Source organism: Anas acuta, chromosome 5 (assembly GCF_963932015.1).
Source record: "Anas acuta chromosome 5, bAnaAcu1.1, whole genome shotgun sequence".
Lineage (NCBI taxonomy): Eukaryota > Metazoa > Chordata > Aves > Anseriformes > Anatidae > Anas > Anas acuta.
In genome coordinates this window covers 22,675,190-22,691,124 of record NC_088983.1, presented here as the reverse complement: position 1 = coordinate 22,691,124, position 15,935 = coordinate 22,675,190, and the positions used below count along the sequence as shown (strand labels likewise).

General features: G+C 47.6%; 1 protein-coding gene across 22 annotated transcripts in view; it reads left to right on the top strand.

Annotated features, from left to right (window-relative positions):
* Window positions 1–15,935, top strand: part of NRXN3 (neurexin 3) — a 970,936-nt gene that overhangs the window by 34,520 nt on the left and 920,481 nt on the right. For all 22 annotated transcript variants that reach the window (XR_011096953.1, XM_068683067.1, XM_068683066.1 and 19 more), the window contains exon 2: window positions 12,814–14,085. Coding sequence is in view for 21 of the 22 variants with exons in the window: in XM_068683067.1 (XP_068539168.1) it covers window positions 13,377–14,085 (709 nt within the window). In the remaining variant the exon portion in view is untranslated. The remainder of the gene's footprint in view (window positions 1–12,813; window positions 14,086–15,935) is intronic.

Genomic DNA, 15,935 nt, shown 5'->3' with positions numbered 1-15,935 from the left:
CAGAGGAACAAGCAGAAGTGTATAAAGCAAGCTTAAATAGCAGGACTTAGCTGAACCTCAGTGCTGGGTAGTGCTGCATGTAAGAAGCCAGCTGGACACGCACCTTTCATTTCCTTGGAGCCTTTCAGATGGTTTAGATTACCAGTGATGAAAAATGGAGCTAAACCAACCCATTTTTCCACCCAGATGGTTGATCTTCTGTCTTTGTAGCTCGGGAGATGTGTTGTCCTGCAAGCAGGTTTTGGGGCAAACAAGGGGTTGCAGAGCTGCCTGAGCAGCACACCCAGCGTGGGCCGTGATTCCCGTTGGAAACACTACAGCCAGGATACGGATTCCCTTGATTGGTATTTAAATGGGGAAGGTGAGCACCCCAGCTTCCCGTGCTGTATCACGGGCAGGAGGTATCGTATGGCCGGGCAGGCAGTCCCCAAGGAGGAGCAGAACACACCAGCTCCAGCCCGAGGAGCTGGGGAACCTGGTGGGCTGGGAAGGGCTGGGTGGCTGGAGTGGGCCAGGAAAGGGGGCGGCTGGAGGCTTCCCCCAGCCCACTGCTGCCACCCCACCACAGCCGTGCCTTTCTTCTATCCTGCAGAGCAAACCCGCGCCTCCTCCTCAGGGCTGCACCACCAGGAGTAGCAAAGGAAAATCTGCTGCGTGTGATGGATGCATCTTCCCTTGCTGCACTTGAAAGGGGACTATTAATGTCGTGAGGGAAAATAGGGTGCTCTTCTGTTAGCTTGTCTTTCGAGTGGGTGGAGCACTTAACAGTCACTAATTAAACTTTCCAGTGTAGTCCTTGCTGTATCCCCTGAAAGAGCACTTTGCCTGAGGCCTCGCAAGCAGGCGATGAGACTTTTACTTCTGACTCAAGCATGTGCCCGGACTGCTAGGACATGAATCCCATTGCGTGAGGAACTACTGAGCAGCAAAATATTGGCAGCCGATAGCTAGGTACCGCAGATAAAGTAAGTTAAATTAATGTGTGATGAAGTTACACGGGGGAGAAGTTTGGCCTAGAATCTGGCAACTGGCAGGTTGCAGGAACCATCTGTTGCCTGTGGTACCAAGTAATCATTTTCCATAGTTACTTCTAAATCTCAGTTACTCAATGCAATTTGGAAACAGAAGTTGTGCCAGGTTATTACGAGCACTTCAGGTATCTTCCTTTTAAGTGTTGATTAGAGAAGCTTTTCCCTCCATTGCTCCTGGACTTATTTTTGTACTCGTGACAGGTGTGGGGTGGGAAACCGGGGTGCTCAGTCTACCCAGGAACGAGTCCTCTCACTGTTTTCTTCTCCCACATTTTAGCTATGTCCTGGGCAGGGTGGCTCCTAAGATGTAGAGATGATCTTTATCGTTTCTTCTTCCCCTGCTTGCTGTACTTGGTGGGCAGGAGAAGAATCATGGCCCGTCCTGGTGAGGGGGTTTGTGGTGTTTCATTTAGAAACTAGGGCTAATCCCCCAGCATTTCTCATCGGCTACCAATTTGCTACCAGCTAGCAAAAGCTTTCAGAGCAATTTATGTGGAAGGAGGAGATAAAAATCAGTGCCACCACTTCACCACCAATCTGCAGAGCTGCACAGAGCTTCCCAGCCAGACGCCGAGCCCAGCAGCGGGCTTGGAGTGATGGGGAAAAAGTGGGCGCTGCTAGCAAGAGCTGCTCTTAATGTTTTTGTCAAAATAATGGCTTTTCAGACTGTGAAAACAATGTTAGCAGAAAGGATGTATTATTCAGAATGTGCAGATTATTGTTGAAAGGGGGGAAAATACATTTAAAATTGATTTGAAATGAAAAGTTAAGCAATTGCTAGGAATGAAGCTATTTATATTGTAGTCTCAGTTTTCCCACTTTTCCTATTCTCTGCTCCTTTCCCAGAAGAAATAAAAGAAATAGCAAATAATGACTGGAAGTTACTGTAATGAAAGCCAGTTAAATAGGAATATTTCCTTTTTTAATTAAAACCTGGAACTTCAATGAAAATGCCTTAACATAATACATTTTTGTTCTTTTCACTAGTGTCTTTCATAGCAAAAAAATATCCCTTGTCAGCTGTATTGCTAACAGTATGGATACATCTAGTGCATCAAAGCACAACGTATGGCCTGTGCAGATACTGTACAGAGATGTTCCCTGGCCCTTGATTGCATCTGTACCTTCGGAGAGCCTGTCCTGGCCATTTGCAGAAATCAAGACTTTTCCCCATCCTCCCTCTCTTGCTCTCTCTTTTTTTTTTCCCTATTTTTAAAACATGTGAGTTTGGATCCTGACTTGAGCAGGTCGAGCTGGGATTTCGAATTCGCAGCCCAGTCACTCAGAATGTCAATTGTCTTCCAGGGCACTGCACTGTGAGTCCCAAGGCTGGAAGCTCTTTAAAAGACCGTCTGACTTTTAAAGGAACATTTGTGGGAGAATATGTATCTTTTAGGTCTTCCTGAATCCACCAAGTGTGATTGATTTATCAATATGCAACAAGTAAAGCTTATCTAAAGCACATCTTCTCCACTGGTGTTATAACACTTCATTAGAAAATGTGAAATAATTTCTAAAAGCGATGATTTCCATACCACTGCCAGCTAGCTCCCCCCTGCCTTGGCTTACCTGAAATATTAAGCTGGCTGCAGCAGCTTTTGCATTCTGGGTCTGTGGCCCAGGTGCTCTGCTGCCTAGTTTGGGGTTTTTGGCAATGAGTTGCACGATGGAGGCAGAGAACAGAGCTGTGCTGATGCACTGTCCCCTGTCTGTGTCTCAGGTGGTGAAGGGTTGGTCCCTGTTAAGCTAATTCCTCGTGCTTTTATCCAGGTTCATCTGAAAAACTATCAGGCAATGGTGCCCCCCCTGCACCTTCCTGCAGGCGTTCCCAAGTGCTTTGGCAGCCCGGGCTGCGCTCTCTTATTTTAGCCAGCGTCTGCCTCTTTGCCATCCCATGCTCACAACGGTTCCTCTTCTGCTACATGTGTTCTTTCCCTGCCTTTTTGACTAGTGGTGTTCTGCGTGCTCTGAGAAGTGTCATTACCTCGTTGTGAGATGGCTCCACTGAAAGAGACAGGTGAATCCTTTATATCTGATTTTTGTAAGAATCATTTTGTTTTACACAGCCTAACATTTGTTTTTAGACTTCACGTTGGCAAGTCTCTGAGGAAAAGGGCCGTCTAGAGAGAAAATTCCCAGAAATACAGCTTGCGAAGATGGACATGAATTAGGAAACAGTAGCAAAACCCATCCTGTGTGTAACTCCTCCTGTTCTCAGGTCACAGAGCTCTTATGCTTAAATTTATCTCACCGGCAGCCTTCCTCCCAGAAGAGACAGTGCCATCAGCACTGTGTTCCTGCCTTGAGGGCCCCCAGGGCTGGGCATTGGCCTTTCTCAGAGCTGCTCTCAGCCCTTGCTTGCGAGGCCGCTGCTGCAGCAGGGCAGCAGGCAGCTTCCTGCAGCCCAGCTGGCCCAGCTCAGTGCAGGGCTGCCTGGCACACCCTGGCAGGGCACCTTGCCGTGCTGCAGGGACAGGACAGGCTGAAACAATTTCTCACAAATGCAGTGTGCCTACCGCATTTCTTACCCATCCCCACATTGCTGGTTAGTTCAGAAACTGGCCTCTATCATGTAAAGCTATAAGCCATTTCCTTGATGATTTGGAAAGCTTTCAATATCCTGAGCTGCTTCAAGGACTGGCCTTTTCCAGCCAAGACACTGACGCTTAAAGATTTTTGCTAGCAGTCTATCCTGGCAAAGATTTCCACTTCATTTCCCAGCACACTACAGCTGAGAACCTATCTGTGCGTAACTCCTCATCACATCTCCCCGATGACCCTCAGGTAGAAGTAGGGAGAGGAAGGGGGAGGAGCAAATTTTGGCAATGCATACATGTATATACGCACAAAAGGAAACGTGTCTGTGGAGCTAGTGGTACAGGATAGATGTGGTTAGGAAGGCAGACACCTCATCTCGCTGTGGCTGTAGGCTTGTAGAGAGTTTACAAGCTCACCAAAGTCTTTGCTCCCTCAGAGCACCAGTCACTGCAAGAGCTGTGTAAACGTGGGTCCCTCACACTTCAATTCCAACATTTAACTTGGCTCCCAAAAGGCCATTCCCAGTTGTCCATACACAGAGTATCAGCTATTGAAGGTGCTGAGCAATTGGAGCAGACGTCCCCTGGGCTGTGCACAGCCCCTCACACCTCCTTGCTGGGTCTGTGTGTCAGTGTTTGCTTTGCGGGAAGCTGAGGGGAAAGTTTTGTGTGAGATGATGAAGTTGCAACAAAACAGAGTGCTTCATGTTACATAATGGGAAAAGGCTCTGTAAATCTTCAGATGTCTGTGGGCCTTTTATTTCCTTTCCAAGTGGATGCTGCTTGTTTTCCCTTCAGCCACCAGTCAGTAGGGGATAGATGACTAAATGAACTACTGGACATGTTGATGACAGGGAGCTCTGGCCAGGTGCAGTGTCCCCAGCTATGCACGATATGTTTCAGTAAAAACAGACAAACCAAACCGACAGCATCAGTCTTCATTTTCAGTCATAACCTAGTGTGATGCTTAAAAACATTCAAACATCTCTGACATAGTGGAAATCAGGTTCAGAAGTATAAAAGTGTGGTGAACAAAGTGGGAATTCATTGTGATTTGTAAGTGATGGAAATAATTAATTTAACATTTTGGTCTAATTCTAGCCTTTTGGATAGTCCTCATGTTTTTTTTTTTTTTTTTTTTTAACTAGTATACACTAGCTGAAATGTAGAGGTACTGTAACAGAAAATCTCGATTATTAATATGTACTCAGTGCCTAGGATCTTTATTCTTAACCGTTTTGTGCTAGATTCTGTCACAGGATAGAAGCTGCTCTTGCTTATGAAGGACTTACAAAACGCATATGTGAGGAAGAAGCAGATGGATAGGCAGACAGGAAGAACGAGGTGTTATTCATTGGTATGCCAGCCATTAGTTTTCTTTTGTTGTTGCTTTGTATTTTCTGTACTTTTTCTGTACTTCTTCCTAATGCCAAGTAGCTGGTAAAACAGCGCAACAGGGACTGCCTTCCTCTTCTGGCTGCAAAGGTGGGAGACCCCCACACTCCAGCCCTGTCCGCTGAGGGGTGTCTGATGCAAGCCTCCCTCCGTGGTATCAGATTTGGTTTTGGGGAAAACCAAACCTATTCCGGACTGTTAGTCTCTGAAAGGTCTTCTTGGGAGTTGCCTTGCTTTCAGGTGTTAACACACTCAAACACCAGTTTTCAGCACCGGGGAGCACATTTTCAAGAGCTGTTTTTTATTCAAAGAGAAATACGGCGTGTGTGTGTCGGATACAGAATCTGGAAGAAGTTTTGCCGCTTATCAGTAGCGCCAGCACTGCAAGTTCACACAGTCCCCTGCTGCCATGTGTGCAGCTCCCTTCTGTGCCCTTGGTATGGTAGGAGCTGGAGGAATAAACAGTGCTGCAGGTCCGGCCAGGCTTCGTGGTGGCAGAAAGGAGAGGGCTTGGGGGATGGAGGTGGACCAACTACTGGAGGAGCGAAATAAATGATAATGATTCGGAGCTCTCCAATTGTTGGATTTAAAAGTCTTTAGAAAAGCAGGTACTCTTCGTTCTGTTTTAAAGATGGTGGAATTGAGGGAAGGCCAGTGCTCCCAGCACAGCCGCCCTGGGAATTACAATAAAAGCTGTTAGGTTTGCAGAAATCGCTCTCCTGGTTAGTACCAGCTCGGAGATGGGGGAGTCTGGCTTCTCCTGCGTGGCAGTACAGAGCAGTAACTGCTCAGCTGCTGCCAACGCTTCCTTTTAGCTGGTCCTTGTTAGTGGAGAGTTTGTGGTAATGGGAGTAATTAACACACTGGGAGTCATTTCTGTGTCCTGGAAGGGAACAGAAAGCCATCAGAGCAGCCCCAGACATGATTGCTCTGCAGGGTTATTTTCTCTCTCTCTTTCTTTCTTTCCATTGTGCTTGGGTTTTGATTTTTCTTCTTTGTGTTAAGAAAGCTGGAGAGCTGAAATGGTCTGTAAATTGCATTCCTGCTGAGCTTGGGCTAGGTAGGCTAGTTAAAGGTCACTCTCGTGGACTACATGGACTCCTCTCATGGGGTGGGGAGAGTGTTTAAGAAGGGAGTCGCACTGTCCCTTGTGGCTTCTTTAACCCTTCTTCTTCTGACTGACTTTGGGAGGCCCAGGAGGCGAGACCCTTGGAGGGTGGCTGTTACAAAACATTAACTCTTGCAGCGGCCAGGTGGCCGTGAAGTAGGAGGCTGTGTTGCCAGGGTCCTGTGCCTGTTGCTGAAATGAGCATGTTACGAGCTGGCTCATATCCCTTCTGAGGCCACTGGTGGCATTCCAGCTGCGTATTGTGCGTGAGACGAGGGCATGGGAGCTCAGCTCCCCCATGCATGATGACCCAGTTGGGTATTACAGCAAGCAGTTATCCTTGCCTCCCTGGCTGAGGACTGGGGGCAGGGTGTTCTTGTGCTTTAACCTGGCAGCTCAGCACTGTGCAGCTCGCTCTCCCCAGGTGGGGTGCGGGACAGAACTGGGAAGGTAAAAGTGTGAGAACTCATGGGCTGAGCTAAGGACACCTCACCAGGTAAAGCAAAACCACACGTGCAAGCAAAGCAAACCAAGGAATCCATTTGCTGCTTCCTGTCAGCAGGCAGGTGCTCGGCCACGTGGTGGTTTCTTGGGAAGCCAAACGCCACCACCACCAACGTCCCTTCCTCCTTCTTTCCTCCCAGCTCTTATTACTCAGCACAGTGCCACAAGGCATGGGACACCCCTCTGGTCAGCCTGGACCAGCTGTCCTGGCTGTGTCCTCTCCAGCTCCTGGGGCACCCCCGGCTTCCCCACTGGCAGGGCAGCACCAGATGCAGAGAAGTTCTTGACCCAATGTAAGTGCTGCTCTGCAACAATTAAAATATTGCTGTGTTATTGATGCTTTTTCCTTCAAAGTTCCAAAACACAGCATTGTACAGGCCATTACAAAGAAAATTGCAAACCAGGTGTCTGAGTACTGGGAAGTGAACCAGCCAACCACCGCCAGATCTTAAGTGACAGGGTATGCACGTGCGTCTACGTTTCTTAGTCTGCTGGAGGGGAACAAAGAGTCAAGCTTTTGAGTCTAGCTTTTTTTTTTTTTTTTCTCTTTTTCTTTTAAGAGGACACTTAGATTGCAATCCTAGGCCTCCCCTCCTGAATGGTAGCATCTCCTGTTCTTGCATTTTGCTTTGATACGAGTTTTTCGCTACTGTCTCCTAGGGAGCTCTGCGCTGAATTCAGATAAGGAGAACCGAGCAAATCCATATGCACTTTCCAGCATGGGAAAGCTAAGCCTGCACATTATACCAATGGTGGAAAAAAACAACGATCATAAGAGTATGTCCTCTCTTTGGGCTTGTGGTGGGACAAAGGCATGTACAGTTCCCACAGAGATGTTGGAGACTGGCATGAATACTGTATCCCTAGAAACTACCCAGAAACAGTCCCCAGGTACTCTCTGTCACCCCCAGTCCCCGCTTAGAAGATGCTGGCCTTCATCCTCATGTGTCTCTCTACATCCAAGATAAAGGCCTAAAGCTCCCGTTTCCTCTTCCACTTCCCTCCAGCAGTGCCATGTAAGATGCTGCCTCCTGTGAAGTTCTGCCAAGTTCAGCAGGAGCTGGGAGTGCTCAACTCTTTACAAGACAAAGCACAATTTTCAACTCTACTTGCTGCCACTTCACTGAGGAGAGCCCACCTTGCCTTATCCCTTCCTGACCCCTGCTAGCAGTGCAGTGCCACCAAGCCCTCCCCTGTGTGTAGCTGTCCATGTCTATCCCCAGCCCAGTTTATTCATCACATCTCTGCTGGCACCACCCCAGAGTCCTCTCCAGCCCAGTAAGGGCTGAGCCAGAGTCCAGATTTATAGCTGAGATGCAGATGCTGCTAGAGGAATTAAAAACTAAATTAATCGGTGTGGTTTTCTCTGGGCTTTTGAATTTCAGAGCTTCCCTGTCCCCTCTGAGTTCTCTGTAAACATCTCGCCATGCATCGTGGCTGAAGAAGCTATGAGATTGGGAGGATTTTTGTCGTTCGTTCCCCACCCCTTTTTTTTTTCCCCAGTGATGGTAGTGACTCATCGTGTCCCCATTTGCATTTTTCATTGGAGGTTTTATCTTCTTTTCTTTTTTTTTCCCCTTCCTTCTTTTTTAGCCACAATTCAGCTGAGGATGGAGCACGCAGAAAGATTTCTTCGTATGAAGAACTCTCTCTGTGGAGCCCCACACTCAAGGCCTTAGCCAAAAGGAGCCTGTTCCTCACCAGAGAACTGGATGAGTGAAGACAGGCTGAATAAATACTATTAATTCCCCATTTCTCTGCCTCTGGCAAGCCTGGCTTTTAATATCAATTATTGATTGTGAATCTCACTGGCTCCTTTCAAGCAGCATATGTCACAGAGCCGTAATGATCTGGTTGCTGTGCCTTGAGTCGCCTGTGGGAGTGCCGATGGAAGCAGAGCCAGCACAGGGCCCTTCTTACCCCTTCACAGAGCTCCTCTGCTTCAGTGGAGGCCAGGCAGAAGAGCAAAGCTTTCTGTTTCCTGCTTTCCTAGCAAAAGCAAGGACAAGGGTGAACATCGGGTATAAATTTGTGGATCTTAGGCCACTAATGTATGTTTTTCACTCCACGTGAAGCATGGCATAATGAGCAGTTTTGGCTGAGGAAGGGGGTGGCAGCAGGGGACAGTGAGCGTCTCTGATCGGTGTCAGTGGGATTTTGTCTAGAATCCTGGAGTGGAGCGACAGGATGCACGCAGGCTTGCACTGGGCTGCTGACTAGGGGTTTGTGAGGGAAGCCAGCCTGTCCCTGGCTTCATCCAACTCCATTATTCTTTCTGCACTAGAAATTGCTGAAAATTACGCTTTCACAACCAAAAAATCCATCCCCAAGCAATTAGCAGGCAGGGAGGGAGCTGGTGAAGGAGGGAGGGCAGGGAGCGACAAACCCATCTCCTGCAACCTTTCTGTGTGGCTGGGTAAGTACGCGGCATGCCCAGCTTCCCTCTCCATCTCCCAGGCAGGTGCGTCGTGAGACGTTTGCAAAGATATTAACCCCACACCCAGAGTGTGCCAGCCAGTAATTATGGAAATTAGTAGGCAATTAGAAAATGTCACTCACTCTCCGCGTACAGCCGGTTGAGAGGCACTCTGATGTGGGTGAGACCCCCGCTCCAGGCTGCAGAGCGGGGTGGCTCCCACCCCTTGGTGTTGGTCGACTGCCCTCCAGCTTGGGAAGGGGCCTGGAGGCTGGCAGCCTGCTCGGGCAGTGGTGCAGCCCCAGCAGCAGCCCCGTGAGTGGGAAGTTGGAATAGGGCAGGTGGGTGTGTTTCCTACAGCGGGTCCTGCGTGTGCGAGGTGCTGAGCCGGCTGTGGGGCGTGCGGGCTGCTCCACGGCTCAGCTCTCAGGGAAGTGCAGGCTGCTGGCGTGCAGCAGAGGTGACTTGCTGGCTACCTCATTCCTTCGGGGCACCAAGTCCTTAAAATGCTCTGCAAAGACCTCGCCTACTGGTCTGTTGAAGGGCTGATCGCATCAGCCTAGCTCTCTCGTTTCGTGCTGCTAGCTCACATTAAGCCTAAAATATAACCCAGCAAATACTGGTTGTGTTGCTTTTCCATTTGAGCAATAAGTGGAGCTGGAACAGGGCTGTTGCTGCTTCGTGCCTGGAAGAGGCGGTGACCATCATGAAGTCTTTTTCTGTCAGATGTGTTCACACTGTGACAAAGTTTGAGATTTCTCAGAGATAATATATATAAGAAAATACTATGGGATTCTGTAGTTATTGTCCCAAATTGCAGTGCATTGCTATGGTAGCAGCGTGCTGCATGAGGCGGCTAGGGTAGTATTTATGCTAAAAATAAAATGGTAAGAGCAGAAAATTATTCGTTCTCGGTGTGTCTTGGAGGATCATTGTGGGGAACGGCTAAGGCACAGGTATGTTGTGTCAGGATTTGCTCTCTGAAGGTTCAGATTCAAGTCCTGGTCAGTGCTAAAACAAACGCTGGGGTTCCTTGCAGGCCCTGCTGCCGTGTGGTGAGGAGGAGCACGGCTCTGCAGGAGCCTCAGATGGCCCCAACCTGCTCACTGGGTGTGGGCAGCTTCCCAAAGCCTGCGCTGCAATGTCCAAAAGGCAGTGAAGCACCCCCAATTACTCCTGTATTTCATGATTTTTGTGTTGTCTTCATCTACCATGAGAGCACGGGCTCTGTCTTCTTTCAAAACAGATAGAGAAGGATTGCCCCGGATTCCCTCAGTCAACAGTTCTGTCCCCGTTTAACCATTTTTGCCTGATTTAAGTGTCCCTTGTTGACTGTGGCTTTGTCGGCACCTAACGAAGACGTATCGGTGTTACAGAGATCTGTACAGCACAGGCAGCCCTGCTCCCTTTCCTGCTCCTTGGAAACACCCCAAGGACTGAAGCATCCCGTGGGGACTGACGTTTCTTTGCACCTGTAAAACAGCCTGGGGCTGGGGGAGATTGGTGGCCCTTCTGTACAGGCATTTGGGCTGTACTGGGGCATTTGTACCTCGTCTGCGATTGCCAGGGAAGTGCTCAGATGATGCTAGGATGTGCGCCGTGTTCCACTGGTTCTCAGAGAGTCAGTCCTTTAAAACAGGGAGAGCTGGGTGGCCAGACCAGGGGCTACCCCTGATGCAGGTGCTGCCCTGCCCAGGGGAACTGGGAGCTGCTGTGAGAGCCCTGGGGGCGGTGGGTGCAGCCCTGGGCTGAGCACAACGCCGGCTGATGCAGCGCTGGGTGCTGCTGCGGTGCCGGTAACTGTTCCGGGGAGCCGTGAGCTGCCGGGAGCACATCGCTGGCTCATTTACACACATTATTATATTCCTATTCCCATCTCATCAATAATTCCGGGCTTGGGTCATCACTTTCTCTCTTCCCTCCCTCTCACTCCGTTCTCCTTCTCCATAAATCATGGGCTATTTTAGTGGACCCACTGGGGAGCACAGAGGAGAAAGGTGAATGGACAAGAGCCACATACTTTTTCCTCCAGTTGATTTTCAACACCCCCCCCCACCCCCCCCCGAAAAAAAAAAAAACAAAACATGAATTGAGCCAACACTGTGATTATTGGGAAGACAGATGATTTTAGCATTTGGATCTGTTTTTTTTTTTCTCCCTTTTACACCTCTCCTAACACCTCCTTTTTCCTCCTTCCATTCTCCCGAGCCAAGCTGTTAACAATTAGAAGGAATTATCTTCCCTCTGGTTTTGACTTGATTTTATTTGTGTTTATAGCAGTTTAGCTAACAAGCTCCACTCAGGCAGCTGCAGGGAACAGGCCTGGTTTCCACTGGGCACTGAAAGCTCACGTTACTCTCTAGCTTGCGGGTTTTCTTTTAATTGATCCGTTTTGTTTTGTAAGTGGCTTGGTTTTTGTGCTGGCTGAATTTGCCAGATTGGCAGCCCTGGAGACATACGGCTTCTGCAGGTCCCTGGGGCAGGTAAGGCAGAGGCCATGACTGGGCGAGCTGTCCCCTGCTTTGCCTGGAGATTCTCCTCCAGCTTACGTTCTGCCCTTAGCAGAGTTTTTAATGCAGTGCCCGTTTCTGCAGCGTCTGGGGCTCACCTCCTTTGGCGCGAGGTGGGTGGCAGGGTTGAAAGGCGCCTGCTAGGAGCAATAGCCCCAGCCACGCTCATCGTTCCCAACACAAAACACCAGTCCCAAGCAAATGCTGTCTCACAATACCTGTGACCCAGTTTGTGAAATCTGTGCTCATGCTGCCTTCTGTGAGGTTGAAGGCCTTGATTCTCATCGCCTTCTTTTTTGCTTTGTATCTGTGCTAGCGTTAGCAGTTCTCAGAGCTTTTCTCATGCCCAGCCTGTGAACAAGCACCTGTGTTAATGGAAAACTTTTTTTTTTTTTTTTTTTTTTTTTTTTTAGAGCAGGATTTTCAAAGAATGAGCCTAGCTTTGTGCTGTCGTTACTTGTCATCTTAAAACATCCTCCTACCCTAGGCATACAGTCACCCACGTGCAAATAGGCAGAAGTGAATTATATCCCAGTGCTAACAGGTGTAGCTCCTGCTCGCTGAAGGCAGCTGGAATTGCTTGCTGTTAGCTAGGGGTGAATTTGGCCTTTTTGCCAAACCATTAGACCAAGGTAAGTGGTTAAGTGCTTAGACAGTTCTTATCATCTAAGCTACAAGTTTCCTATCATCTAAGCTGCAGGTTGCCATATATAATTTGCATAGCACATGCTTCCAGGTTGCAAAGGTCCCTGTTAGAGCCTCTGAAGTGTGCAAGACATGTAAAGTAAAAGCAGCTATTGCATGACAGCCTGACAGCGGGGTTGTCTTCTCTAACACTTGCTTGGTGTTCTAGGAAGTATAATGAAAGCAATGGAAAGGGAACTTTGGTTAATATCCTTCCTTGCCCTGCATCAGCTCGTAGACTCTAAGGGATTGTGGTCTTTGCCCTAAGCATTGCCACTGAGAGGTAATTGTTAATGAGGAAACTTCAGCAACGTTTCTCTCAGTAAAGTCCCTGAGATTGCTTTCCTCCAGGGGGGTAAAATCCTTTGGTGTATTTTTTCATTGCCCAGTGTTGTGGTTTGTGCAGATCCCTCGGTGAGTTCTCTGTCTGGTCCTCTTAGTTTTGATGATGTAGATGTCCCTGGTGCTTTGAAGGACTGTATAGCTGACTGCAGGCCTGAAGAAGTGGCCAGAATATCAAGAAATGTAAATGAGTTACTGGACCAGACCTTAATAAGCTTCATGGCAAAAGTATGGCTAGTAGTGGGATCAACCTTATCTTTTTTTTTTTCTTCCCTTGACCCCACAGGTCCTGCAAGCTCTCTGAGTGCCAAGCAGTGAATTATGGGCTGGATTGCCACCAGTTCACCATGAAGATTGGCTTCACTTTTGCCCTCCCAAGGATCACGTACTTTATGAATTCACTTTCTCTTCCACCTCACTGCCCCCTCCGTCAATATTGTCATCACTTCTAGGAAACAGGAATCTGAGGCTGGAGCTTTATCCCGGCCTTTCCTCCCTCCCAGGAACAAACAGTGTCACCTTTGTGTTCTACCAAAACAAACCACCGTGGGTTATTTTGCCCTTCATGAAAGTACACCAGCTGGAGAAGTAACTTCATATACCCTCTACTTCTGAGATAAAGGCCTCTGGATCCTAAAGGATAATTGAGATCTTTGCTTGGAGAGGAGACATTTCTTCTCAGTCACGTGCCCTTGCTATCTCTCTTTCCACCTGCTCTCCCTCCCTCTGTCAATCTGTGCTCTCCTTCTCTTCTGTTGGATTTAACAGATTCCGTATTGACTGCTGGGGTTCTCCTCACAGTAGCGTGGCTTTTGTTTTTCTCCTAGTGAAGAGCAGATTCTTGAAACAATGGGCTTCACCCTCCACTCCGTCTACTTCACCTTGAAGGTGAGTTTGCTGCTAGGCTCCTTGCTGGGTCTGTGTTTGGGTCTGGAGTTCATGGGCATCCCCAACCAGTGGGCCCGCTACCTCCGCTGGGATGCCAGCACTAGGAGTGAACTCAGCTTCCAGTTCAAGACCAACGTCTCCGCTGGGCTGCTCCTCTACTTCGATGATGGTGGTGTCTGTGACTTCCTCTGTCTGTCCCTTGTCGATGGGCGCATCCAGCTGCAGTTCAGCGTGGACTGTGCAGAGACTACAGTGATCACAGACAAGCAGGTCAACGACAGCAACTGGCACTTCCTGATGGTCAGCCGCAATCACCTTCGGACAGTGCTAGTGCTGGATGGTGAAGCCAAGCCAGGCGAGGTGCGTCCCCAGCGCCAGTACATGAATATCGTCAGCGACCTTTTTGTGGGTGGAGTCCCACTGGACATCCGTCCTGCTGCCTTGACCCTTGATGGCGTTCTGAGTGAGCCTCCGTTTCAAGGATTTATCCTGGATCTGAAATATGGCAACTCTGAGCCGCAGCTCCTGGGCAGTCAAGGGGTCCGACTGGAAATGGAAGGGCTCTGCGCAGAAAACCCCTGTGAAAACGGTGGCACTTGCTTTCTTCTGGATGGCGAGCCACACTGCGACTGCTCAGCCACTGGGTACGCTGGCAAACTGTGTTCCGAAGGTAAGAAAATACATTCGTGCTTCCCGTTGGTCTTTATGCAGTCCAAAGAGTTAATTTGTCACTTAGCAAGGCTGTGGCTGAGCTTTTATCCCTGCTGGTGGCTATCAGAGGAATTAAAGTTCCACCATTCTTTTTCCAGCAGAAAATAGTGAAATGGGAGTAGACAAAGAGCATGAGCAAAATTGCAAAAAGTGCCTTTTTGAAAGGATGCTGCACTTGTAGCATGGGCAGATTTTCATCAACAGCTTATTAATAAGGGTAGAAAATGTGAATCGGTGAATACAGAAGTACTCTGTCTTGATGCTGATACAAGCATTGGTAAGAAATGATCATAGCTATCTGGATTTATTCCACAATTTGGTGGCCCTGAATGGAGTGTTGGTAAATTGAGCGAAGTGTTGGTAAAAATGAGCATTATGTGTATGGCTAACGTAACTGCTTGATGGGACACTGCAAAAGTTAGGCCACCTTTGGTGTAAGCTGTTGCTGTCTGTGGAAGCCTCATGCTCCCTTTCAATTATTTGCATACTAATTGCTGAATGGCACCTTGATTGTTTTAGCATCCTTGATTAAATTGCTTTGAGACATGCTTAATGATCTCTTTTAATATTGCAAAAGGAAGAGGGATTTGTAGCCATTGTTTCATACTACTTTTTAAAATTTCAGTCCAGAAGGCTTAAGTAATGCAAACTGCATAATGAAGTGTATTTCAGGGTTCTTTCCTCGGTGTTTAGCAGTGCCATGGTAATTAACTCTGTATGTGCAAGAGACTTAAGTAAGTCGACTGGAAATCACAGTGTGAATTCAAGAATCTTATCACAGCATTTTTTGACATTTGGGTTTAAACACAACAGTTTGAGCTTCAGCCAAAGATGAAACCGGGTAAGAAGTGTCTAATCTGAAGGGAAAAAAAATGAATTTTTGTCAAAATGGAAATACTCGCATTAATATCTTACATATCATAACTACCATCCCTTACTTCTTTTGGGAATGAAAGTGAATTAACTGGAATTTAATAAGTGGAATGTGAGAGGTGCTGAAAGTAACGTGTACATACTGCTGACAGGTAAGCATAAAGGCAGTCAGTACCCCCACAGAAATACCATGGTGGAGGAGCAAGCGTGCTTCTATAGGAAGAGAGAGTTTGGAAAATAAACATGACATCTATATTTGCATTAATTTTAAGATGCTATTAATGATAGAAGAAAAAATGTCTTTATATACAAATATAATAATAATATACATTACCACTGTACATAAGTCATCATTCTTGACCAGAATAAGCCATCTTAGAGACAAGACTAATATGCCTTCTGGGATAACATCAGCTCTATGTGCAGTAGAGATCTATAGTGTGCTGGAGAAATACCTCCCTAATGCCAGTTTCCAGCATTTTTCAGATACAGTAATAGAATTTGATGCATTTATTAATTATAAATAAAAGTTTAAAGTACCAAAGTGCAACAATAAAATCACTTTCAGAATGACTGGTGAGGGACTGTCTACAGTGCTTTTCCCCCATATTTTTCTCCAAGTTTTCCAAACTAGACTTGTATCTTTAGACTCCAAGGCTGCTTTTTCCCCATTTTTTTGGTCAGCACCCATCTGGTCCATATCAGTAATGAGCCAGAACTATTTCCTGTGCTTGAACCATGAAGCATGTGGAGCTGGTGAGACTGCTGGTTGTGACTGAGCACTTGAATAGCTGGGCTGTGGGGCCTGATCCTCATATGCTTACAGAGCAGAGACACCTCTTGTCTAAATACAAGGTTTGGGTGATGGAAGATCGCAAGAACCATAGAGGCATGTGGAGCCTGAGTTATAAAGATGTAAGCCTCTTTATGCTGCTG